The sequence below is a fragment of the Molossus molossus genome, unplaced genomic scaffold (assembly GCF_014108415.1).
Source record: "Molossus molossus isolate mMolMol1 unplaced genomic scaffold, mMolMol1.p scaffold_m16_p_2, whole genome shotgun sequence".
In the NCBI taxonomy this organism is placed as follows: domain Eukaryota; kingdom Metazoa; phylum Chordata; class Mammalia; order Chiroptera; family Molossidae; genus Molossus; species Molossus molossus.
In genome coordinates this window covers 2,437,081-2,464,435 of record NW_023425355.1, presented here as the reverse complement: position 1 = coordinate 2,464,435, position 27,355 = coordinate 2,437,081, and the positions used below count along the sequence as shown (strand labels likewise).

Genomic DNA, 27,355 nt, shown 5'->3' with positions numbered 1-27,355 from the left:
ACATCTTTTCCTGATAAAAACAATGACTAAAACCAGGAATGAAAGGGAACTTTTTCAACCTGCATTTAAAAAACACTCAGCTAACAATATACTAATGGTGAAATACTCTTCTTTCCCTTTAAGATTAAGAACAAGACAAAGATGCCTATTGCCCTGGCTGATTTGGTTCAGTGGCTAGAGCATCAGCCTGAGGACCAAAGGGTCTTGGGTCTGACTCCTGGTCAAGGGCATGTACCTGGGTTGCACGTTCAATCCCCAGCTCTACTTGGGGTCGTATGGATGGCAACCAATAGATATCTCTCTCTCACATCTACATTTCTTTCTCTCCCTCCTTCCCTCCCTTCCATTCTATCTAGAAATCAATGGAAAAACATCCTCAGGTGAGGATTAATAACAAAAACAACAACTAAAGACAAGAATGCCTACTTTAACCACTGCTATTCGACACTGTTCTAGAAGTTCTAGCTAAAGAAATTAGGCAAGAAAAATAAACAAAAGACATCAAGACTGGAAAAGAAGTAGTGAAACCATCTCTATTCATACACAATGTGATCTTGTAAATAGATCTAGGGAGTCCAGTAAAATACCATTAGAACTAGTAAGTTTAACAAGATCAGAATACAAAAATCAATCCTATTCCTACACAATAGCAATAAACACACTGAAAATAAAATTAAGAAAGCAATTCCATTTACAATAGCATCAAAAGGAATAAAATACTTAGAGATAAAGTAAAGTGCAAGACTTGTACATTGAAAGAAAATTTAAAAAATGTAAATTAATGGAAAAATATTCCACACTTAAGGATTAGAACTTAACATTGCTAAAATGGCACTACTCTCCAAAATAATCTACAGACACAACACAACTCCTATCAGAACTCTAGCAGCCTATCTATTTTTTCTTTTTTCAGAAAATGACAGGCTGATCCTAAAATTCACATTGAAATTTAAGGGTCCCAGAATAGCCAAAACAATCTTGAAAAGGAAGAACCAATTTGGAGGGTTAACATGTCTTGATTTCAAAACTTAATGCAAAGCAATTTTACTCAAGACTGTGTAATACTGGCAAAAGGACAGACATATATGTCAATGGGATAGAACTAACACTCCAGAAGTAAAACCATCTATCAATGATCAAATAACTTTCCACAAGGAGGCAAAACCCATCCAACAGGGAAAGAATCGTTTTGTGGGTTTTTTTTGTTGTTGTTGTTGTTGTTGTTGTTTTTTTTAAATAAATGGTTCTGAGACAACAGGATAGCTATATAGAAAAGAATGAAGTTGGCCCTGGCTGGACTGGTTCAGCAGTTAGAACGTTGGCCCACAGACCAAAGAGTCTCGGGTTCAGTTCTGGTCAAGGGCATATACCTTGGTTGTGGTTCGATCCCTGGCCCTGGTCTGGGTGGTGTGGGAGGCAACCAATCCATGTGCCTCTCTCCCATTGATGTATCTCTCTCTCTCCCTCCCTTCCTTCCTCTCACTCTATCTGAAAATCAGTGGAAAGATATCCTCAAGTGAGGACTAAAGAATGAAATTGGACCCTTACCTCATGCCACATACAAAAATTAACTCAAAAATGAATCAAAGACCTAAATGTAAGAGAAAAACTATAACACTCCTTAGAAGAAAACACAGGAGTGAACACTCATGACTTTGGATTTGGCAAATGACTCTTAGATATGATACCAAAAGCATGAGCAACAAAAGAAAAATAGATAAATTGTACTTCAATGAAGTTAAAAAATTGTGCTTCAAAGGATGCTATCAAAAGGGAAAAGACAACCCAAAGAATGTGAGAAAATATTTGCAAGCCCTATATCTGACCAAAAAACTTGTATCTAGAATATAATAAAGACTCTCATGACTTAATAAAATAAAATTACAATAATCCAGTTAAAATTGGGGAAAGAGTCTGAATAGACATTTCTCCAAAGAAGATACAAAAATGGCCAATAAGCCTATGAAAAGATGCTCAACACCATTAGTTGTCAGAAAAATAGGTCATAAGGAAATAAAAACCACAATGGGATGTTACTATACACTCACTAGGATGGCCAGAATAAAAAAAATCAGCCCTGGCTGGTTTGGCTCGGTAGTTAAGAGCATCAGCCTGTGGACCAATGAGTTACGGGTTCAATTCCAATCAAGGTCACAGACCTCGGTTGCAGTTTGTCCCCGGCCCGGGTCATGTGGGGGGCAGTCAGTAGATGTTTCCCTCTTACGTCGATGTTTCTCTTTCTCTCCTTTTCTCTCCCTTCCTCCCACTCTATCTGAAGATAAACAGAAAAATATCCTTGGGTGAGGATTAAAAAAATCAGATAAAAAAGTGTTGACATGAAAGTGGAGAAATCATAAGCACCATACACTACTGGTAACAATACAAACTGGTGCAGACACTTTGAAAAACAGTCTGGCAACTCCTCAAATGACTGAACACAGAGTTAACATATGAGGAGACCATGACACATAAATATATAACATATACAAATGTAAACTATCCTCTGCCCTGCCAGCTAAACTGAACTTCTGCTGGTAGAAGACCCATGCTGGGCTTTGTGCTAAAGCTCTTAGGTTTACCCTGTTTGCCATAACTACTAAGACTTTCAACGATGATGGGCCTAGCCAGTGTGGCTCAGTGATTGAACGTCATCCCATGGACCAAGAGGTCACTGGTTTGCTTCCTGGACAGAATACGTGCTTGGATTACGGACTTGATCCCCTATCGGGAATGTGCAAGGGGGCAGCTAATCAATGTTTCTTTCTCTCCCTTCTCTCTAAAATCAATACAAATATATTTTTAAAATAAAATAAAATCCATTTTAACAACATGTTATAATCCATCGTCCTTGGAGCTGTACTCAGTGGTCTTCTGGGGGTACACAATTCCTTTTATATATTGCTAGATTTTTTCCCCCCAGCTTCACTGAGATATATTTGACATAACATTGTAAGTTTAAGGCATACAATGGGGTAATTTGATATACATATATCTTGCAAAATAACTACCACAACAAGGTTAATACATCCTTCACTTCATGTACTTATTTTGTAAGTGTGGTGAGAATATTTAAAATTTGCAACTTTCAAGTATACAATCCAAAAATGACAAATTAGTTAGTTGACCTGTTTTCACTTGGTAGACACATTTGTGTAATTAAAATTATGTGTGAAAAGTTTACTTTCACAGGAAAGTTTTCTATATGTATTACTGTAAGTTTAAATTTATACTGATACGTCTAGTAAATGCGGGTATTCACCAGTCACCAGGAGTAAACAAATGCACACGGCTGGGGTGTGACAACGCATGTGGGAACATCAGCAGCATGCACGTTCAATGGCTGCAGAAAGTCACACCACACAGCAACAGAACCAGTTGCCGCACTTGATGTGGTGTGATCACGTGCTAATCATTTGCCAACACTGTTTACCAGTGGTGACTCTTGGATTTAAATATGTAGACTATAGTTGCAGATATATAATGCTTATTTATGTCAGCGAAATTACTACAGTGTTTTTTCCAGCATATGGCCTATTCACTAAAATTAACAGAGTGTTAATGTTCACATATGACATATGGACTGGAAATTTTGTCCAGTAAATCCAAAGTCCGTTAAATTGATGTCCACAAAATCAAGGGTTTACTGTATAATGCTGAGTGAAATAATCCAGTCAGAGAAAGACAAGTACCGTATGATTTCACTATGTGGAATCCAACAAATGAAATAAACAAAAACTCTGACTCATAGAGACTGACAGCTGTCAGAGGAGAGGCTGGGTGAAAAAGATGAAGGAATTAAGGAAAAAAACTCATAGGTACAGACAATAGTACGGTGATTACCAGAGGGAAGGGGAGAGGGGAGTGGGGGGAGAGGGTAAAAGGAGGAATAAATAGTGACGGACAGAGACCTGACTTAGGGTGGTGAACATACAACACAATATGTAGCATAGAATTGTACACCTGAAATCTATATAATTTTATTAACCAGTGTCACCTCAATAAATTCAATAAAAATAAAAAAATAAATTAAAATGTCCAAATGATCAAGGGTTTTGTTTCTTTAGTCTATTAATATTTCTTAGTTCTACTGCAATGTGATCAGATAATACCATCTGTTTTATTTATATCTTAAGAATTGATTCAGATTTTCCCTATGATCAATTTTGTAAAGGTTCAAAGACTACATAAAAAAAAGACGAGCTTTCTTTTTTTTCCCTTTATCCACAACCTGGGCATGTGCCCTGACTGGGAATCAAACCAGCAACCTCTTGGTGCAAGGGTCGACGCTCAACCACTGAGCCACACCAGCTGGGCCTGTGATAAAATTTTTATACTGTGAAAAAAGGTTGATCAAATCAGACATTTACTCCAGTGACCTACAAGTAATAATGTCATATATAGTCAATACTATATACTTCCATAAAAAGCAAGGTAAAATATATTCTTACTCCAAGCAGTGTGTCACAGAGTCAAATAGACATACAGGGGAAACATTAGTTCTTAAAGAATCCTTTGACTGGTTATAAAGTGCTGCAAGTGGCACACACCTCTGGTGAGAAAAGACTGGGGTATTCCAATTTCAAACACCATTCATTGAGAACCACATTACCAAACTCCCAGTTCCCACTATACCTGTTTCTTTCAGGACATTCCAGATGTCTCTGCATTTATGGATCTGCTCAAGTGCACGATTCAGGAATTTCATCTATTTGGCAACAATGAACAAAAAAAATTAGTCTCCACCAAACAAAACTTTGAGCAAATTAAAATAATCTTGATATCATTTTCATTCAAAACAGTTACAAATAAAATGATAGTTTAAACTGAACATTTTAGGGTTTATATAAAAACATTAGCCTCTTTTTGTACTTTCTCTGAATGTTCCAGGAAAATGAAGATTAAGTGGAAAGTCTGAGCATTATCAATTTCTTTAATAATCAAGGACAGAAGACAAGCACTTCCAGAGGGTGGCGTGAAGAGCTCCTTGAACCCTCTCCCCAGCAAAACAACCATAATTGAAAATTATAAAACACAATCATGTAACATCTCAGGAAATTGACCTAAGGGCACAGAGCAAATCTATTCCGAGAAATCTGAGTTTCAGTAAGAACAGTGAGCACCTGTGGCAATTAAGCAACGATCTGCTCATCAACTCCCCAGAGCTCAGGGTGACAGGGTGATGTAAATGCTACTTTAGGTGGGTGTGGCCAAGAAGATGGTGCTCCCTCTACCCCCAGCTTCCAGGGTAGAAATTTCCAGAAGAAGCATGCTGCTAGTCCTTCTCATCTCTCCCTCTCCTGGGTCTGCACTGCAGAAGCGCTATTATAAAATAAGCACAACTGAGAGGCCTGGAGCTCTCTTCCTCTACCCAGTCCCCACTCCGTACATACCAGGCATAGCCTACTGTGAATTCTAGGTCTCAATTGCCCTTACCTCAGCTTGCATATAGGATAGGGTTTCCATGCTGGGAGAGGTAAGCCAAGAATGCCAGGGACTACAACTCCTGACCAGCCCTCTACTCACAGCTGATAGCAATGGGTCACTGTCCCTGCCTCCATCAAAACAAGGGGTACAGAGTTTCTGCTTAGGAGGAGAGGCAGGCCATTACAAGAGTGGGCTTTGTAGTTCTCCCTTAAAGGACTGACTTTAATTGGAACAGAGCATGGGAAAGTTCAACTCTAAGGGCACTATAAAAAAACATGGCGACTACAGTGTTGAACAAGTAAGAGGTGGCTGGTAGCTCAATAACGGCAACAAGCAAAATAGTAGACCAGCTCGAACCAGGGGAAGAAAAAGCTAAGATCCCTTCCCCTTCAATTTATGCCAAAGAGCATTTTCAAACACACACACACACAGAATTAAGACTAATAGCTGGGTGTGATAACAATAGAAGAAGGCCATTTAGAAGCTTAATGGGGAGATCAGGGAAAGAGATGGTCAAAAGCAACCTTGCTAAAAACCAGTTTTATTCCTTTGGGGAAGAGGGGTTAGGGTGACTACAAGGGCAAAGACTGTGCCCTCTGATGGGTGGTACAGCTGGGGAAAATAGACTTCAATGAGCCAGCCTAGCCAAGTTACTAAACAAATTAACAAGCAAATATTAACAACAAGCCCCAGAAGGGGAATCCATGTTCAAAGATGCTGCAATAGCCCTGGCTGGTTTGGCTCAGAGGTTAGAGCATCGGCTTGCGGTCTAGAGAGACCCCGGTTTGGTTCCCACTAAGGGCACGTACCTCGGTTGCAGTTTGTCCCCGGCCCTAGTTGGGTCGTGCGGGAGGCAGCCACTTGATGTCTCTGTCCCTTTCACGTGGATGTGTCTCTCTCTCTCTGTCTCTGTCTCTGTCTCTTCCTCTTTTTCCCTCCCACTCTATCTGAACAAAAAATGGAAAAATGTCCTCAGGTGAGGATAAAAACAAACAAACAAAGATGCTGCAATACATCATCTAAAATGTCCAGTTTTCAATGAAAAATCATGAGAAATAAATTTCTGTTGTTTATAAGCTAACCCAGTCTGTGGTGTTTTGTTATAGCAGCCTGAACAGACTAAGGCAGAAAACTGGTACCGAAGGGGTGCTGCTGTAACAAATACCTACAAACACGGACACAGCTTTGGAACTGGGTAGGGGCACAGAGGTGGGAAGAGGCTAGAGGTGCATGCTAGAGAAAGTCCACATTGCTGTGAATGGGCTGTTAAGGGCAACTCTTGTAAGGACCAAGAAACAGAAGAGGACAGCTGTAAAAAAAAAAAAAAAAAAAGCCTCAGTCTTCCTAGAGAATACCTAAGTGGTTGTGGACAGAATGTTGGTCAAAATATGGACAGTAAAGATCATTCTGATGCAGGCTCAGATGGGAATGAGGAACATTGGAAACGGGAGGAAAGACCATTTTTTGTTATAAAGTGGCAAAGAGCTAGGCTGAATTGTTTTTGTGCCCTAGAGTTTTATAGAAGGTAGTACTTGTGAGCAAGGAACTGGATATTTGACTAAAGAAATTTCTAAGCAAAGTGTTGAAGAATCACCTGGTTTCTCTAGAATGCTTATAAGAAAATGTTGGAAGAGATTAATGATTTAAAGGTGAAATTGTTAAACAAACAACAGCATAATTTTAAAATTTGGGAAATTCTCAGCATATCAATGTGAAAAGAAATAAGATAACTTGTTAGGGACAGAACACCAAGGATGTGGCTGAATTTGATAAAGAGATTGCTGTGGATCAACCATCTCAACAGAAGGTAGGAGCTATTTTTCAAGACAACAGGGAGATTGGTCAGCCATCTAAAATCACAAGTCAGGACCTATTGTCCAAAGCAATGGAAGAATGACCCAAAAGGCAGTTCAAACATCTTTAGGGCTGGTCCTCCCATCACAGGCCCAGAGTGCATGGTTTGTGGGCAGAACAAGTTTAAGGAAGGCCTGCTGTTGCCCAGTGCCGTCTCACCTCCTGGGCTCTGCTCCTCAAAGCCCAGTGCCATGCTCATCAGCTGCCCCAAGTGCAGCACAGGCTGCTGTGGCTGCTCCTCCAGAGGGCACAGGTTGCAAATCTCTGGAAAGCATTAGCTTGGTGCCAGCTCCTTGGTTTGCAGAGTACAAGAGCCAGGGGTGTGGCTGCCTCTACCTGGATCTCAAAGGGTGCTGTGGAGACCCTCAGGGCCCAGTTAAAAGACCTCTGGGGGGGCAGAGCCACTGCAAAAGGCCCCCACTAGGGCAATGCCTAGTGGAGCCTTCCCCTCCAGACCAGTAAAGCTACCATGTGGGATTCCAGCCTGAATCCTAGCCTGTGAGAACGGCAGTGTGGGCTGCACTATACTTGGCAGAGCCATGGGGGTGGGGTCTAGAGGCTTAGACTGCAGCTCCACTGTATCCAGAATGTGCGGCACCGAGCCAAGGAGGACTGTTCTTAAGCCTTGGGGTTTAATGTTCTTTGTCCCATTAGGTTTTGGACTTACCTCGGAGCTGTCATTCCTTCTATTTTTGTCCCTTTTTGAATGGGGATGTCTATCTTACACCCGTCCCATTGTCGTTTTTTGGGAAGCATATAACTTGTTTGAGTTCACAGGTTCACAGCTGGAGAGCAATTTGCCGTAGAATGAATTGGACCTTGAGTCTTACCCATAACTGGTTTAGATGATATTTAGATAAGACTTTGGACTTAAGACTTTTGAGGAAATGCTGGAATGAGTTAAAATTTTAGGGGCTACTGGGGTGGAACAAACATATTTGGATTAGAGAAGGACATAAATTTGGGGTAGGCCAGGGGTGGAATGCTCTGGTCTGAGTGTGCTCCTCCAAATTCACATCTTGAAATCCTAACTCCCAGAGGTGATGGTATTAGTAGAGGGTGGGGCCTTTGGTAGATGCTAAAATCATGAGAGTGGAACCTTCATGAATGGGATTCATGCCTTCTGAAAGAGGCTCCAGGGAGATAGATCCCTAGCCCTTTCTATCATGCGAGGACACTGCAAGAAGGTGCCAGCTATGAACCTGGAAGAGGGCCCGTACCAGAAAACGTGACTAGGCTGGTACCTTGGTCTGGGACTTCCAACCTCCAGAACTGTGAAAAATAAATCCCTGCTGTTCATAAGCTATGTAGTCTGTGGTATTTAGTTATACTATTTCAAACAGACTAAGACAGTGCTTAGAGGAAAGTTTACAGCTGGAAAAGCTCGTATGTATTCCAAAAAGAAGAAATATTTCAAATCAATAACCAAACACCCACCATCAGTTTCAGTTAAGAAACTGAAAAGAGAAGAGCAACCTTAAGCAACCAGAAGGAAGAAAATAATAAAGATTAGAGTGAGACTTAATGAAATCGAGACTGGAAACACAATAGGATAAAAAGACGAAACCAAAAGTTGGTTCTTGAAAAAGATCAACAAAATTGATAACCCTTTGTATAAACTGACCAAAAAAAAAAAACAAGACGACTTTTCCCTGGTGCGATCCCGTGCTGCACGTCTGTGCTGCGCAACACAAGTCGTTTATCTCCGTCCGCCTTCTCTCACCTAAAGTGCGTGCTACCACCCATGGAAAATTCAACGGACATGGACATGAGCCCTCTGAGGCCCCAGAACTATCTTTTCGGTTGTTAACTAAAGGTCAACAAAGATTATCACTTTAAGGTGGATAATGATGAAAATGAGCACCAATTATCTTTACGAACAGTCAGTTTAGGGGCTGGTGCAAAGGATGAACTGCACATTGTTGAAGCAGAGGCAATGAATTATGAAGGCAGTCCAATTAAAGTAACATTGGCAACTCTGAAAATGTCTTTACAGCCCACGGTTTCCCTTGGTGGCTTTGAAATAACACCACCTGTGGTCTTACGGTTGAAGTGTGGTTCAGGGCCTATGCATATTAGCGGACAGCATTTAGTGTCTGTGGAGGAAGATGCAGAGTCAGAAGATGAAGAAAAGGAGGATGTGAAACTCCCTGTCAGGAAAGTGTTCTACCCCTGGAAGTGGAAGCAAGGTTCCACAGAAAAAAGTAAAACTTGCTCCTGATGAAGATGATGAGGATGATGATGATGATGATGATTTTGATCATGAGGAAGCTGAAGAAAAAGCTCCAGTAAAGAAATCTATATGAGATACTCCAGGCAAAAATGCACAAAAATCAAACCATAATGGAAAAGACTCAAAACCATCAACACCACGATCAAAAGGTCAAGAATCCTTCAAAAAACAGGAAAAATCTCCTAAAACACCGAAGGGATCTAGTTCTGTAGAAGACATTAAAGCAAAAATGCAAGCAAGTATAGAAAAGGGTGGTTCTCTTCCCAAAGTAGAAGCCAAGTTCATCAATTATGTGAAGAATTGCTTCTGAATGACTGACCTGGAGGCTATTCAAGATCTCTGGCAGTGGAGGAAGTCTCTTTAAGAAAATAGTTTAAACAGTTTGTTAAAATTTTCTGTCTTATTTCATTTCTGTAATAGTTGATCTCTGGTCGTCCTTCTTATAATGCAGAGTGAGAACTTTCCCTACCGTGTCTGATAAATGTTGTCCAGGTTCCATGGCCAAGAATGTGTTATCCGAAATGCCTGTTTTGTTTTTAAAGCTGGAACTCCACCCTTTGCTTGGTTTTAAGTATGTATGGAATGTTATGATAGGACATAGTAGTAGTAGTGGTCAGACAAATGGAAATGGTGGGGAGACAAAAATATACATGTGAAATAAACTCGGTATTTTAATAATAATAAAAGAAGATACAAATGACTAAAATTAGGAGCGAAAGAGGAAGCATCATTACTAACCTTACAGAAATAAAAAGGATGATTATAAGCAAATACTATGAACTGTAAACCAAAATATTTTAGATAACTTAGATTGTAATGGATGTATTTCTAGAAACATAAACTACTAAAATTGACTACTAAAAAGAATAGAAAATCTGAAGATACTACAAAATAAAAAAAGTAAAGCATTTATACTCTGAAAACTGTAAAACATTGTTGAAAGAAATTAAAGACCTAAATAAATGAAAATATATTCCATTTTCATGAGTCAAAAGATTTAACTGTTACGATCTCAATAATCTCAATAAATAATCTCTAAACTGATCTATAGATTCAGTGTAATCTCTATTGAAATACTAGCTGGCTTCTTTGCAGAAATTGACAAATTGATCCTAACTTTCATATGTAAATTCAAGAGAACTAGAATAGCCAAAACAATCTTGAAAAAGAAGAACACAGCTGAAGGACTAACACATCTCTTTCTTTCTTTTTTAAATTTTTTTTCTTTACTGATTTTAGAGAGAAAGGAAGGGAGAGGGGGAGAGAGATAGAAACATCGATGACAGGGAACATCAATTGGCCACCTCCTGCATGCCCCGCACTGGGGATCAGCCCCACAACCTGGGCATGTGTCCTGACCGGCAATCAAACCAGCAACCTCTTAGTGCATGGGTTAAGCCCCACCAGCCGGACAACACATCTCTATTTCAAAAGTTACTACACAAAGCTACAATAATCAAAACAGTATGGTATTGTTACAAGGATAGACATATCAGTGGAATAGAACTGAGTTTCTAGAAATAACTTTTCCATTTATGGTTGATTGTCTTTCAAACAAGGGTGCTAAGATAATTCAATGGGAAAAAGTAGTTTTCAACAAATGGTCCTGAGACAACTGGATATTCAAATGCAAAATAACAACTTTGGACTCTTATTTTATACCACCCACAAAAATTAGCTCAAAATGAACCACAAATCTAAATGTAAGAACTAAAAATATAAAACTCTTAGAAGGACCCTGGCCGGTTTGGCTCAGTGTTTAGAGTGTTAGCCTGCAGTCCAGAGAGTCCCGGGATCGGTTCCCACCAGGAACACGTTTGTCCCCGGTTGCAGTTTGTCCCCAGCCCTGGTTGGGTCGTGTGGGTGGCAACCACTCGATGTGTCCCTTTCACATTGATGTTTCTCTCTCTCTCTTTCTCTCTCTCCCCCCCCAACTCTATCTGAACAAAAAAAGGAAAAATGTCCTCAGGTGAGGATAAAAAAAACAAAACAAACAAAAAAACTCTTAGAAGAAAACCTGGGGGTGAACATTCATGACCTTGGATTAGGTAATAGTCTTAGACATAAAACCAAAAAACCAAGCTGCAGCAACAAAATAGATAAAATGGGCATCATCAAAATTAAAAATGTTTGTGCTTCAAGGGGCACTAGCAATAAAGAGAAAATGAAACCACATAATGGGAGAGAATAATCACAAATTGTATCTGATAAGAGCCTAGTATCAATATATAAAGAACTTGAAAACAATAAAAAGACAAATAACTTTATTAAAATGGTCAAAAGATATTCAACATCTTGTCCGGCTAGTGTGGCTCAATGATTGAGCATCGACCCATACACCAAGAGGTCGCCAGTTTGATTCCCAGTCAGGATACATGCCTAGGTTGTGGGCCCGATCCCCAGAGCGGGGCATGCAGGAGGTGGCCAAATGATGTTCTCTCTCATCGATGTTTCTCTCTCGCCCCCCTTCTCACTTGCTCTCTCTCTCTCAAATCAATAAAGGGAAAAAAAAGATGTTCAACATCTTTTGTCATTAGTCATTAGTAATGACATCATTAGTCATTAGGGAAACGTATACCAAAACTGCAATAAGCCCTGGCCAGTTTGGCTCAGCGTTTGGAGCATCAGCCTGCGGACCAGAAAGTCCTGGGTTTGGTTCCCACTAGGGGCACATACCAAAAAACAAAACAAAACTGCCATGAGATAGCACTTCATACTCACTAGGATGGCCATAATCTAAAAGATATAATAGGAAGTGATGGTAAGGAGGTGGAATAAATGGAACCATCATTCATTGCTGGTGGAAATGTAAAATGGTGCAGCTGCTTTAGAAAACAGTCTGGTAGTTCCTCAAATGTTAAACATAAAGTTACCATATGGTTCAGCAGTGCCACTTCTAGGTATACACTCAAGAGAAATGAAAGCGCATATCCACACAAAAATTGGACATGCAGCATTATTCATAATATGTGAAAACTGGAAAAACCCCTATATCCACCAATGGATGAATGGATAAACAAAATGTGGTGTATTCATACAATGGATTATTATTCAGCCATAAAAAGGAATGAAGTATTGATCCAAGCTACAACATGGAGAACCCAAAAAACATTGAAAAATTATAAAAGGAGCCAGTTACAAAAGACTATAAATAGTATGATGACATTTACATGAAATATCTAGAATAGGCACATCTATAGATACAGAAAGTAGATGAGTGGTTGCCTAGGGCTGGTGGTAGGGATGGAAAGTCACTGTTAATTGGTAAGGGATTTTTCTAAAATGAGATTGTGTTGATAGCTGCACAACTCTGTGAAAATTCCAAAAACCATTTTGTATACTTGAGATGGGTGAATTATAAAGTATGTGAATTATACCACAATAAATCTGTTAAAAATTAATCTAGGACAGGGGTCAGGATACTTTTCTGTAAAAGGCCAGACAGTAAATATTTAAGATTTTGCCAGCCACATAAACTCTCTTTCGCATATCTTTCCATATTGTAATTTACAACCTTTTACAAATGCAAAAACCATTCTTAACTCTGAGGGTACAGAAAAACAGGCCATAGCAGTGGTTTATCCACCCCCGTTCTAGGAAAAAAATGTGTTTCTTTGATAAATTACAATTACTATATATTTAAAGCACCCTTCACTTCCCCCTAACTCATACTCAGGAGAATACAGACAATGGTGATAAGATTATGCAGGGTAGCTATTGTCCTTCATCATCTATTTATTTGGAATCCTCCAATTTATGAGGATTACCAGAACAAGGAACAGATGTATTTAGTAGAATCAACAAGTCCTCATTAGAGAGACAGAGCAGCATTCACAGGGACCAAACTGAGACAGTGACAGGCAGAGAAGTGCTTGTTCAGTTACCTAAATAGATATCTTTTCAAAGGCAAAGAAAATGATATAAGGGTTACTAAGAGAGTTCTTAAGAAACATAAGGATGTACCAGAGAAAGAACAGAAAAAGAGAACAGTTGTTAGAAACAAACAAAATACTTAAGAACTGTAAAGAGCGTGTGACATTTCCCTCACGTCAGTTTGATCTCCTTTCACTGAGATACAAAATTCAACAAAGTCAGGACTACCAACTTAAAAGGAAAACTTTCAGAAAGTTAAAAGCACTATGTAAAAACAAGATGTCGTTACTATTTTTTAGTAAAGCATAAAAATCCTATTGAGAATAAAATTACATTTGCCCTTACTTGCTAAAAAGCAAAATGGTTGTTTTTTTATTTTGCTCTAGGGTACATAGATTCTTTTCTCATCTTTTTTTTTGTTGTTGTTGTTAATCCTCACCCAAGGACACTTTTCCATTGATTTTTAGATAGAGTGGAAGGTAGGGAGGGAGGGAGAGAGAAACATGGATGTGAGAGAGACACATCTATTGGTTGCCTACTGCACAATCCTGATCAGGGCTGGGGATTGAGTCTGCAACCCAGGCACACATGCCCTTGACCAGGAATCAAACCCGTGACCCTTCAGTCCAAGGGCCGATGCTCTAACTGCTGAGCCAAACCAGCCAGAGCTCATCTTCTTTTACAATGGAAAAGTTTCTAAAAAGAGGGCGTTTTACTCTCCAAAAATAAGAACTTTGTCTTCTTTATTTCCAGTACTTAGCAGAGTGCTTGGTACTCAAGTGTGTTTTGAGTTGTCCTCAACAAGGGCAGAGAAAGGAAGGAAAATACGTCAGCAGAGATCTGTGAGAGTTTGTTCCAGATCTAAAGAATCAAATGAAAAGAGAGATTAACCAAAGAGAAAAACCATCAAGAAGGATTTATATCAACTGGAAAGAAAAGAAGCTGGCAAGTATGGGAAACTGGGAAGGTGTTTTTTTTTTTTGGTCTGGGTAAGAGAAAAACAAATTGGTAACTCAGGCAAAGGTAGGAATTCCATCTTCTTGTTAAAACTGAGTTAATGATAGATTTAAGGATGTGGACCAAAGAAAGCAAATGCACTTGAGTGAAGAACAACAAGCCACATAAATAATTTCAGATGGCTTATCAAAGCTGTGGAAGTAGAGGAGTTCTTCCTTAGAAAATATGTGAAAGAAAATAAGAGAGAAAAAACTCCTATGGACCACATATGATGACAAGGCAATGATGAAGATAAAGAATATTTAAACACAGATTCGGAAAGAGCTGTCCACTGGAAGGGGCATTTTCAAAGAAGAGACATTCAATCTTTTTAAAAGACGAGGCCAAGCCAAAGGTAACCTTTCCTTAGGAAGGAATTCGCCATTATAAACCTTTAAAATCAAGATGCTACTGGAAGAGTGGAAAGAATTCTTTAAAGAGAATCAAAAAGAACTGAATCAGGGAAGACAAATATACCAAATAGCACACTGAACTCCTGTGTTTTAGGAGAAGGTCGCACATTACCTGTTCAGAAGGAGTTGCGGCTTTTTTCCCTTGCTGCAGATCAACTGAAGCTGCCATCAGCAAACATGTTTTCTGTGCAATCAGAATTGCTTGATCAGAAGGACAAAACTGGGACATCTGATAAGAAATAACCAGAACATCAGTGAATAGTTAGAGTTCTGCCAGGTGAACACAAACAATCAGAATGAAAATCAGCAATATTCTGTCTGAATGAGAAAATTCAGCTGGAAGAGCACATCTTACCTTAAGAATAATATAGACTCTAACATCAATTTATGGCTTCAATTTTATATTACTTTCCATTGTTTTTAAGTGCCTTTCTAGAGATAAAATGCTTCATTTCTTCACAATTTTCCTATCTTTACCAATGACAAGTACTGTCACTTAGCCCTGTATTTCTATCGAGTGATCTACTTCTTGGTTTATGTTGTAGTTTCTAAGTGATTTCCCCCCTGGCAAATACATTTCCCTTTTGCATTGAAGAGAGCTGAAATTAGTCCATATATTGTCATGGTTGAAAGAGACAATGCCAAATCTTGACAGGCATTAGACATAACCTCATCATTAAACCTTGTCCTCTAGCTTTAGGAAAAAAACTGCCTGCTTTGTATTAAAATAAAACTCTAGACCACTTGGGATTTTAACCTGGAATTCTACTAGAGCTATAGCAAATGTCAAAACTAGAAGTAATTTATTTAATTATTATAATTATACCTAAACTTCCAAAGACTATTTCTTGGTGCACAGGTCGACGCTCAACTAGTGAGCCACACCGGCCGGGCCAAAGACTTTTTTTTTTTTTCACTTGTGGACATTTTAATGAACTCCCCTCATGTGACTCCAACACCATCAATCTTCTCAGGTTTTCAGCCTTGCCAATACCCTTAATATTCCTCTCAGCTCTTCTGCTGAAGAATTTACACACTGCTTTTGGGAACTTCCCTCCATGTGGCTTCAAGCTACCAGGACACAAGCCCCACCAACACCCTTAATCTCCTCAGCTCTTCTGCTGAAGAATTTGGCCTTCCCAAAGACTGGCTGCTTTGGGAGCTTTCTTCCCCAGAACTCTGTAGTAGCCCGATCGCACCGCATCAATGATAGGAGCCACTCCAGTCTTGTTTTTGGCAGCACTAACCCGTGTCTGTTCACTGACCAAGGTCCACAATTTATCAAGGTTGACAGTTAGGCAGAAACTCAGGTTCCTCTTTAAGTGGAAATGTCTCATACCCACTTTTCCAAAGTAACTAGGGTGACATTTGTTGAAGTGGATCCTGTGATGATGAAGCCACCAGCATTACCTCGGCCTCCCGGGTGCTTCCTGGGCTTGCTGATGCGGCCGAGGCCGTGGCTCACGTGTCCCCGAAGTTCCCGGGTCTTCCTTAGTCTAGATGGCATGTCGGTGGCCGAGATGCAAGAGCCTAAAACTATTTCTTAGTCTTCCCAAATGTTTAGTGGCAATAATCACCACCGTCCACTGAACTGATAGCATTTTAAGACACCCAATATCTCCAGGTCTCAGGTGACTCATATATAAGACCAGGGAGTTGTACCAGATTATCTCTAGAGTTCTTTCCAGTTTTAAAACTCTTACCATTTAATCTATCTCAATATATCAAACTGTATACTCTCAGATGTGTATGAACAATATTCTCTAGCACTTCTCCTTGCATTCTTTCATCAATATTTGTCTTTCTTTCTGGTATTTAACCTTTAACTTAGAGGTTAACAACTATTTAAACATGTTTATAATTGCAAAACAGCTCACAAATCTTTACACACAGAACCCACTCTAGGACAAATTATAAAGTAGGCCCAAGCTTCTTAGTATCCTTTTTATCTCTTGTTGTCCCCAGACATCTATTCTATATTCCTATAGACTTATACCCATAAACCTTCCTAATGTTTTGATAATTTACAACTTCTTAGAGGATTCCCCTTCTAAAGATAGTTATATTTCAAGATAAGTCTCTCGAACAGTGAAATTTCTTCAAAGTCAAAGAAGTAACTTTCTAATGGTAGAACTTTAGGCTCTATGATGGTTGTGATATTTTGGTATGGGGAGACCTGCTTCATGTTATCACATTATACCCTATAGGGATCAAATTTTCCTTAGGTCCTTCCTGCTTAAACACATATTAAAAGTTCCTACATTAAAATCCAATCCCACCCTGTATTTAGCCATGCTGATATCCTTGCTGTAGTATGTACATGAGATATTTATTAGAAGAGACATACCTTATAAGAAAGAATGAAAAACTCTCTCATTGTCACTGGCTCTCTGTGAGATTGCACAGCCAAGTTCCAAGCTGAAAGTTAACATGAGATAATACAGTTATGAAAATCTACTATTTAATATGTACCATAATCTCTATACATACATTTTTAATATTAATATACTAATGAGGGGCTTCTCGGGGTTAAAACAGCTAACTTTAGTTTTTTTCCAGGTAAATTAGAGATTTCAATTCTAAGTCAATGACCAATAAAGGTAGTGCTGATTTTTTTTAAAAAATTGGGGAGCTTTGGCCCTGGCCGGATTGGTTCAGCGGTTAGAGCGTCGGCCTGCGGTCCGGAGAGACCCGGGTTCGGTTCCCGCTAAGGGCATGTACCTCGGTTGCAGTTTGTCCCCGGCCCTGGTTGGGTTGTGCGGGTGGCAGCCACTCGATGTGTCCCTTTCACGTCGATGTTTCTCTCTCTCTCTCTCCCTCCCACTCTATCTGTGCAAAAAATGGAAAAATGTCCTCGGGTGAGGATAAAAAAAAAAAAAAAAAAATTGGGGAGCTTTGGCCAGGGTTTTGCTCAGTGGTTAGAGTGTCGGCCCACAGACCAATGAGTTGTGGGTTCAATTCCGGTCAAGGGCACGTACCTAGGTTGCTGTTTGTCCCCGGCCCTGGTTGGGTCCTGCGGGAGGCAACCAGTGGATGTGGCTCTATCACAACGATGTTTCTTTTTCTCTCTCCCCCTCCCCCACTCTACCTAATATAAATAAAAAGTATCCTCAAGTGAAGAAAAAAAAATGGGATATACAATAAATTCTTAGCACAAATCCATCAAAAAATGAGGATCACAAAGGAGCTCACCAATTGGCATTGGTTAAAAAACATTTAGAATTTAGCAAAGAACATGGTATGCTAGAATCAAGGGTTGAAGAAAACTGCTGGAAAGATTTACATCTTCCACAGAGCAGTGGAAGCCCCATTAGGCAACATTCAGCATGATCTTCACCTTGGAATATCAAAATTAAAATTCAATAAAAGTAGTACTGGAAAGTAACTTTTCAAACTTTCAAAATATCAAGGTCATTAAACCTTTCTATAGCTTAAATGTTTGTTATTTTCCATTATCTACATAAGTTTCTTAGAAGCCAGATTGCTGTATTTATTCCCCTTTCTTCTAGATTAGAGCTCCAGTAAAGCCCATAAAGCAGAAAAAGGTCCATGTAGAATCAGTCTACTTTGTGATATTGCTGCTTAATCGTTGTTTACTTATTACCGTAGTAACTGCATCCACAACATTAATAATTGTACAGCTTAATGAATTTTCACAAAGGAAATATATATTCACATAACCAATATAAATAAAGAATGATCTGGATCATTGCCAGAAACCCAGAAGCCACCCCACCAATCCTCTACAAAGTCCAAACCCCTCAGGATAGTAACCACTATCCTGAATTCTAACATCATCAATTTATTTTGCCTGTTTTTTGTTGTTGTTGTTTTGTTTTTTTTTTGTTTTTTTACCATATATTAATGGACTCATACAATATGTACTCAATGTCTGGTTTCTTTTGCTCAATATTATGTTTGTGAGATTCATCCATATTGTTGCATGTAGTTTATTTTGATGAATCATTTTAGAGAAAAACTGTGTATTCTAGACCAAGTTTAGGGTCATAGCCTTGGGGATATGCAGTTATAATTCATCATTTTATTTTAGACCCATTTTTACAGAAAAGGAAGAAAATGAATATTTATTGAGTACCTATATGTCCCAGGTACAATGTTTCATTTACAACCCTTACTAATCCTACAAAATATATATAATTGTTCTCATTTTGTAAATAATTAACCTTAGATTAAGCAAGTTACCCTTGTACCCACAGATACAAATGAAAGAGCAAACATTTGAATCCACATCTGTTGATTCTCCCACCCCACAATGTTTCCCATAACCATAGAATTTTCTTTTACCTATTTTTCTAAACCAATGAGCTTCATTAATCCATGAGGCTGAAGTCGAGTCTTTTCCAAACAAAGTCTGAGAAAATTTCAGGTGTACTGCATCGAACAGGAAAATTTTATATTAAGGTCTTTTACTTTATCAAAGTTGTTAATCCTGATTTCAAAACAGACGAACAATGAGTTTGAATTTAGGAAAGTTGTGTGCGTGTGTGCGCACGGGTATGCCAAAAGTAATTAAAATGACAAAAAGCACTGACAAGGTCCAAGCCGCTGTTAACTAAAACTTTGAGGAACAAACAAGCCTTTGGAGAGATTTATAATTTTAATTAAAGCAATCATTTACCACCTGAGGTAGAAAGATATGATTTACATGTAAGGAAATAAAAGAATCGGAGCAATCATTAAAAAGACTGAAATGGAGATTGAGAATTGGAAGAGTATCAAGGGGCTGGCATACTTACTAAGCTCCCACAGCAAGCACATTGCAGAACAAGAACATGATGTCACCAGAAAGCATTTACTACATATCCACATGCCCTTCTGAGGGATAAGGATGCCAACCAGCAAAGTTATTCTCTTTCGAAAAGCTTTGGTTTCTACACCACTTTGCTGCATTTCACACCTTGTTGACAGGTATTTGAGGTATAAAATTGAACTACCGCAATAAATAGAATCGAGTTTCTAAGATGTGGAGTTTCTGGTGTGCATTGGACATAAGGGAATAGGTATGTGAACAATATAAATGGGAAGACCTGTCAGGCAAAAGGGAAACATCATATCTGAAAGCATGAAGTTGGGACAGGAATGAGATGTTGCTAGGAGGTTAGCTTGAATGAAGGGGACAGAGAGAAATTATTAGATAGGGAGGTGGCACAGACTTGGGTAGCTTCAAAATAACAGTAAATGATCTGAATTTGTTTTAGAGGGCATGAAAACTAGCAGGGTTCAGAACATTTTTGTTTTTTGTCTTGATCCTTCTTCACCTGTTCAATTCAGGATAGAAGGGAGGAAGGGAGAGAGAGGGAGAGAATGTTTTTAAAACAAATTGAACAGGAACAGAACTGAAATCTCATTTGTATATGAATACTAGGGATGCCAAACTTCTCTGGGCTTGTGAATAAAGAAACCAAGGTTGACTGCTGCAACAAACGTTCACAAAAGCATGAAGTTTGAGTCAGTGAGCTCAATGTATTAGGAGAATTTAATAGAGGATAGAGGCAAGATGAAGGCCTAAAAATGATCAAAGAAATACTTACCTCTATTCAAGCAAACCAAAAGTCTATCCGTTTCTTTCTTTCTATAAAATAAAAGAAAAAAGATTATTTGCCTACTGTTTCAAAGCTTTACTATAGAAAAGCTTTACCACCATGAGACCCTATTTGTGCCTGAAAGCTGTACAAAACTGCAAAATTGTGAAGTTTGTTCATGGCTCCAACATGTCATTTCAACACTATTTCCCCCACTGTAGGATCCTGTCCCTCATCCCCAGGGCCCACATATTGTTTCTCTCTTCCTCTTCTACACCTACTCTCAACAAAGGATTTCAATGACTGATAAGGTTTTATATTACAGGGCTACAGAATTTGAGAGTAGGTAGTGATCTTCATCTTCAAGTTCTTTTTTATTTTTTTTGAAGAGGAAAAATTAAAACTCTTGTTTCAAATACAATTTTATAAAAATCTAATATACAAGAAAAGATCAAAGCGGGCCTAGAGCCTCACCTTCCTAAAAGTCACTGGGTCAGTGCCACAGAATTTCCAGGGTTCTGAGGAGTATAGTTTAAAAAACATGCATCCCGTCCAGAGAAAACAGATCAAGAGATGGGGGGATGATGTGTTCAAGTTCATAAAAATGACAATGTCAAGACTACCACCTAGGCCTCTTGACCCTTTGTCAAGTTCCTTTAAGGGGTATGTAAATTTTAATAGAGAACAATATTCCATTTCACTTAAAGGAATAAATATGGAAGTACTGGCAAACTCAACTAAGGAAGGTTACAGGAAGTAGGGTAGAGTGGACTGTAAGACTGGCTTTATCAGGAGAGGGTCTAGTACTATATAATAAATACTGTGCTTCAAGAAATTAGCAGTTTTTTCAGGGAAAACTTAGAATTCTGATTTATATAAAATAACTTCTTACAGTAAATTTTATTAATTTGAATTTAAGCTGACCTAAAGTTACCGTCTTCCCTATTTAATTCAGTGACTACATAAAATCATCTAGGAAGGGTCCATTAATGCAAATAAATAACACAAATATATATAAGGATATGAAAAGGAGGTGCATGGTTTATTTAAGAAACAAAGTGCTTAAAAAATTTTAGCACACCGATTTGTTAATACTTAAGTAGATATCATTAATTAAAATAAAAAACCATAGGATTTCAGAGGAGGATGAAACTTTAGTAATTATCCAATCCAGCTTTTTAAATTTAAACAGATGAAGAAAATAAAGCTTAGAGAAATTAAATAAGTTGTTATTGCCCAAGGTAAAGCAGAAGTTAGTAAAATAGCTGAAACTAGAACTCAATTCTCTCTTTTCATTGAATTAGGCTTAAAAAAAAAAAAGTTAGTATAATCAATTTGTTAAATCAGGTCTTGACCTCTATCAGAAAACACTGCTAGAAAATGTTCTTTACTACTATATTTACCTGAAAACAATAAGGGTATAAAGTATTTCGTAATCTAAGTTTATTACTAATTCAAACAGGACTCCTTTCCTTTTCCCCCATCTCCAAATTGGTTTTAATGAGTGGAGTTTGACTGTATGTCACAATTACATGGGCTATGAATCACCTGTAAATCTAGTGATAAACATCTTCTTCTTCCTTTTTGGGGGTTAATCCTCACCTGAGGATATTTTTCCATTAATTTTTTTAGATAGAGTGAAAGGAAGGGAGAGAGAAAGAGAGAAAGAGAGAGAGAAACATCAATGCAAGAGAGACACACGTCGACTGGTTGCCTCCTGCAGGACCCCGACCAGGGCTGGGGATCGAACTTGCAACCCAGGTACATGCAGCCCTTGACCGGGAATCGAACCTGAGACCCTTGGGTCCACGGGCAGAAACTCTAACCGCTAAGCCAAACTGGCTAGGGCAAAGGTCTTCTTTTAAAGAACAGACATTCAGTCATTTAAATAAATCAAGTGGCTATTATATGTCAGATACTATCTGAGGTTCCGGAGATACCAAGATAAATACAAATAGCCCTAGCTGCAAAGGAACGCTTACAATCTACTATCAAGGTTTAGTCTCTCCGTTTCCTTTTTTTATTTTTTAACTTTTTAATTGAATTTATTGGGGTGATGTTGTTTAATAAAATTATATAGGTTTCAGATATACCATTTTATAATACATCATCTGTATATTGTATTGTGTGTTCTCCACCCCAATACAATATACAAGTCTCCTCCCATTACCATTTATCCCCCGTTTACCCTCTTCTACCTCCCCTCACCCCCTTTCCCTCTCTGGCAATCACCATACTATTGTCTGTATATCTATGACTTGTGTATGTGTTTTTTTCTTAATCTCTACACCTTTTTCACCCAGGTCCCCAACCCCTCTCCTGACAGCTGTGTTATTGTGGAAAATTTCAAAGATGTTCATATGTTAACAGATAAGTGAATCTCCATGTACCCATTACTCAGCTTCAATAATTACTAATTCATCATCAACCTTAATTCAATGATACCCTCCACCAACTCCTTTCCCTACCATATTATTTTGAAGCAAATTTCAGACATCGTATCATTGCATCAATAAATATTTTAGGATGTGTCTCTAAAAGACAAGGATTTGCCCTGGCCGGTTTGGCTCAGTGGTTGGAGCGCCAGCCTACGGACCAGAGAGTCCTGGGTTCAGTTCCCACTATGGGCGTGTACCAAATAAATAACTAAATAAAATAAAAGACAAGGATTATTTTAAGAAACATAACCATACTGCCATTACAAGCCTTAAAAGTAATCATTTCTTAAGAGCATCAAATATTTGGTCATTATTCAATTTTTAATTGTCTCAATATTTTTGTAGTTTGGGTTGCCTTCTAATGGATTCATAGAGCCTGTAAAGAGGCGAAACTTACATATGCTTGGGTAAAATTTGTATTATGACAAAAAGTTGTCATCAATCCAGTATCACCTCAGTCACATTTATTTCCCAAACAATTTAGCTGAAAAAATATATTATCTCTGGGTTCAAATATATAAAGCAAAAGTGAAGTACAGATACACAAAAAAAAAGTGTTTTGTATGAGTAGAGAATGTGGAGATGGCAATATATCTCTGAAAGGTATCCCTAATTAAGGCCTTGAATAGAGTTTTCTTTTAAATCATTAGGAGATAGTGCATTTTGTAAATGAAAAAAACTGGTAACCCAATTCTTCCATCAAGTCCCAGCTGAGTTTGAATAGTCCCAGCTGAGCTGATACAGAATCAGAATCAACTAGCCAATCAGGTTAAATCTTCCTGTGGGAAAGTAAGGGATATGTCTATATTTAAGTATCCTGTTAAGAAAGAAGGAAACAGATCAAATATCATAATGAAATCATAGCTAACATAGTTGAGGGCGTGGTGAGTGCCTGGCAATCTTCTTCTGAGTGTTTTACACATATTTACTCATCCAGTCTTCACAGCAACTCCATAAAGTAGGTATTATTATCATTCCCATTGTACAGATGGGAAAACAGAAGCCCAAGTCATACATCTAGCAAGCAGCAGAGCCAGGATATAAAGCTAGGAAGACTGGCCCCAGAGCCTAGATTGATGTTACCCACTGTACTATACATCTCTCAAAATTAGGTTTTTATTAAAAGCTACTATAATTTTTCTAATGGTGAATACATCATTTCTGCTGAAATAACTTACTTGTTTTCAGATTCTGGCATTTCAGAAACTTTTGGAACAAGAAGACGAAACAAACACCTGTGTGATAAAATAATATAAACATGTGAAAGAATATACACCAAGTTATTAACACTGATTACCCCAGGAGGCAGAAGTGAGAAAAGAGAGGGTACGGAGGAGATTACTTCTCTTTTTATTTATAGATCTTTGTATTGTTTTAATGGTTGTAATGAAAACATACCAATTTGTAATTTTGAAAGAGTGATTTAAATAAAATCATTTAAAAACATAAGTGATGCTATGACAAATTCTTAAATAGTTCCACAGTTGACAGAATTGCCCCAAATCACCTGCTAGGACATTAAGTACGGTGTACAAGTCTTTATATTTTTCTTCCTAAAAAGGAACCTGGAACTGGCCCTTGAGTTCCACATAACTAGAATGACTATTCTTTAAAGGGATCTGGCAGCATAATGACAAGCTGACAAAATAAGGTCGGTGTGTAAAAACCCTAAAAATCTTTTTTGTTGTTGCTGCTGTTTGTTTTTTAATCCTTATCCAAGGATATTTTTCCATGGATTTTTAGATAGGGAGGGTAGAAGGGTGGGAGAGAAATATCGATGTGTGAGAGATACAGCCATTGACTGCCTCCTGCACGACCCTGACCAGGGCTGGGGAACGAACCTGCAACCAAGATACGTGTTCCTGACTGGGACTAGAACCCACTACTATTTGTTCTATGGACCAATGCTCTAACCACTGAGAAAAACTGGCCATGGCAACCTTAAAAATCTTTTTAAATACCATCTATCCTGAATGATTTCAGATATTTATCTGACTGAAGGCATGCAAATATATTAATACTCCTTTAGATACTTTTATTTCTGTGATTCCATTTCCCTTTGGAATTGTGGCCTCAAGTAGAGTTGACCAACAGGAGAACCATTATGGAATCCCCTGGGTTTCCAAATTTTCCCATTGGCATATTCTCAGTCACATTATTAGTGATCATGTCCTAACCTCACTTTCCTCTGCCTCACTATTGTATGTAAAAGTTCCCTTTTGATAAACCCTTTTCTATCATAAAAAGAGAGAAGGGGGAATATCAGGTTCAAATGATACCTTTTTTATTTTTTAAATTTAAGCATCCCCACCAAATTTCCAATGGCATTTTTTCACAGAAATACAAAACAAATCCTAAAATTTGTATGGAACCACAGAAGACCCCGAAATAGCTAAAGCAATCATGAGAAAGAGCAAAGCTAAAGGGGTCGCACATCCTGGCTTCAAATTATACTACAAAGCTATAGTAATCAAAACAGTATTGTACTGGCATAAAAGATCATATAGAACAATGTAATAACATAGCCCAGAAATAAGCCCATGTATATATAATGAACTAACATTGGACAAGGGAGCCAAGAATACTCAATAGAGGAAAGACAGTTTTTTTTCAATAAATGGTGCTGGGAAAACTGAGTATTCATGTGCAAAAGAATGAAACTGAACCCTATATCTTCTATTATTCCCAAAAAATTAACTTGAAATGAATTAAAGACTTAAATATAAGACCTGAAACCACAAAACTCCTAGAAAAAGACACATGGAAAGAGCTCTTTGACAATGATTTTTTTGGATATGACACCCAAAGCATAAACAACAAAAGCAAAAATAAGTAAGTGGGACTATATCAAACTAAAAAGCTTCTGTACAGCAAAAAACAAAAAAAAACTATCAACAAAATGAAATGGCAACCTACAGAATGGGAGAAAATATTTTCAAACCATGTACCTTGTAAGGAGTTAATGTTCAAAATATATTAAGAAACTCATATGACTCAACACCAAAACAAACAAAAAACCCAACCAATCTAATTTAAAAATGGGCAAAGGACATGAATAAACATTTTTTCCAAAGAAGACATACAGATGGCCAACAGGTACATGACAAGATGCTCAACATCACTAATAATCAGGGAAATGCAAATCAAAACCACAGTGAGATATCACCTCACAGTGAGCTATCACCCCATACCTGTTAGAATGGCGATCGTCAACAAGAGATAACAAATGTTTGTGGGACTGTGGAGAAAAGGGAACCCTTGCGTACTATTAGTGGGATTATAAATTAGTACAGCTATTATGGAAAACAGTTAAGGAGGTTCCTCAAAAATTAAAAATATTACTACCACATGATACAGCAGTCCCACTTCTGGGTATATATCCAAAAGAAAGAAAACCACTACCTCAAAGAGACAGCTGCACTCCCATGTCCACTGTGCATTATTCACAATAGTCAATATATGAAAACAATCTAAGAATCTGGACGAACAGATAAAGAAAATGTGGTATGGACACACATTTCACAATGAAATATTATTCAGCCATATAAAATAAGGAATTCCTGCCTTTTTCAACAATATGGATGGGCCTTGAGGGTACTGTACTAAGTAAAATCAGTCTGACAGAGAAAGATAAATACTGCATTATCTCACTTACATGAGGGATCTTTAAAAAAAACACCAAATAATTAGAAACTAAGCATAATCGTGGTTGCCAGGGGCTGATGGAGGAAATGGGGAGATGTTGGTCAAAGGGCACAAACTTCCACTTATAAGATGAATAAGTTCTGGAGAGCTAATGTACGGCATAGTGACTATAGTTAACAATACTGTAGTATATACTTGAAAGTTGCCAAGAGAGTAAATCTTAAATGTTCTCACCACAAACACACACACAAATTGTAATTTTGTGAGGTGATGAATGTGTTAACTTTATTGTGCTAACCATTGCCCAATATATACATGTATCAAATCATAAGGTTGTACACCTTAAACTTACACGATGTTATTTGTCAATTATACCTCAATAAAGCTGGAAAAAATTTAAATATAAAACAGTTGTATAGTAGGCACTGAATCAGCCTGATCCCATCAGCACTATTTCAGCAGTTTATAGACCAAGAGTAAGATTGACAGAGGAAATCCTTTCCAACCAAGAGTAAGATTGACAGAGGAAATCCTTTCCTATCCATAGGATATGAATTACTTACTTTAAAGCAGTAATGATTTGTTCTGTGTCTTCTGAATATTTAGCCAAATATTCCAAAGCTTTTTCTCCAGCAAGTTGCTGTCCATTCTAAAAAGGACAAATATAATATGTTAAATTACATCTCAAAGTGATATTTACAAAATGTCTATATTCCTGTCCATTAAGGACAAGAAAAAAGAAAACTAAACATTTTCATTTTGTATTCTCAGAAGAGCTACTGCAAGGTGACAGAAGGAAGATACAACTCACTGACAAAAACAGAACAGGTTAATAGGCCTCAGAAACCCACCCCTCCTCCCTATGGAGAAACACTAATAGCCTTGCCAACCTTGAATCCACTAGGACTGATCTTACTGTGCTCTTTATTCCTATTG

At 38.1% G+C, this 27,355-nt stretch overlaps 1 protein-coding gene and 2 pseudogenes across 1 annotated transcript in view; 1 reads left to right on the top strand and 2 right to left on the bottom strand.

Annotated features, from left to right (window-relative positions):
* The window catches only part of TEX11 (testis expressed 11), a 132,833-nt gene that overhangs the window by 9,092 nt on the left and 96,386 nt on the right, over positions 1-27,355 (bottom strand). The window contains exons 18-24 of the mRNA XM_036271112.1: positions 26,983-27,068; positions 23,953-24,009; positions 20,346-20,386; positions 19,099-19,185; positions 17,141-17,211; positions 14,906-15,022; positions 4,633-4,705 (exon numbers count right to left, since the gene is read on the bottom strand). Coding sequence (XP_036127005.1) covers positions 4,633-4,705; positions 14,906-15,022; positions 17,141-17,211; positions 19,099-19,185; positions 20,346-20,386; positions 23,953-24,009; positions 26,983-27,068 — 532 coding nt within the window. The remainder of the gene's footprint in view (positions 1-4,632; positions 4,706-14,905; positions 15,023-17,140; positions 17,212-19,098; positions 19,186-20,345; positions 20,387-23,952; positions 24,010-26,982; positions 27,069-27,355) is intronic.
* LOC118635931 lies at positions 9,023-9,901 on the top strand (annotated as a pseudogene).
* On the bottom strand, positions 15,860-16,300 carry LOC118635932 (annotated as a pseudogene).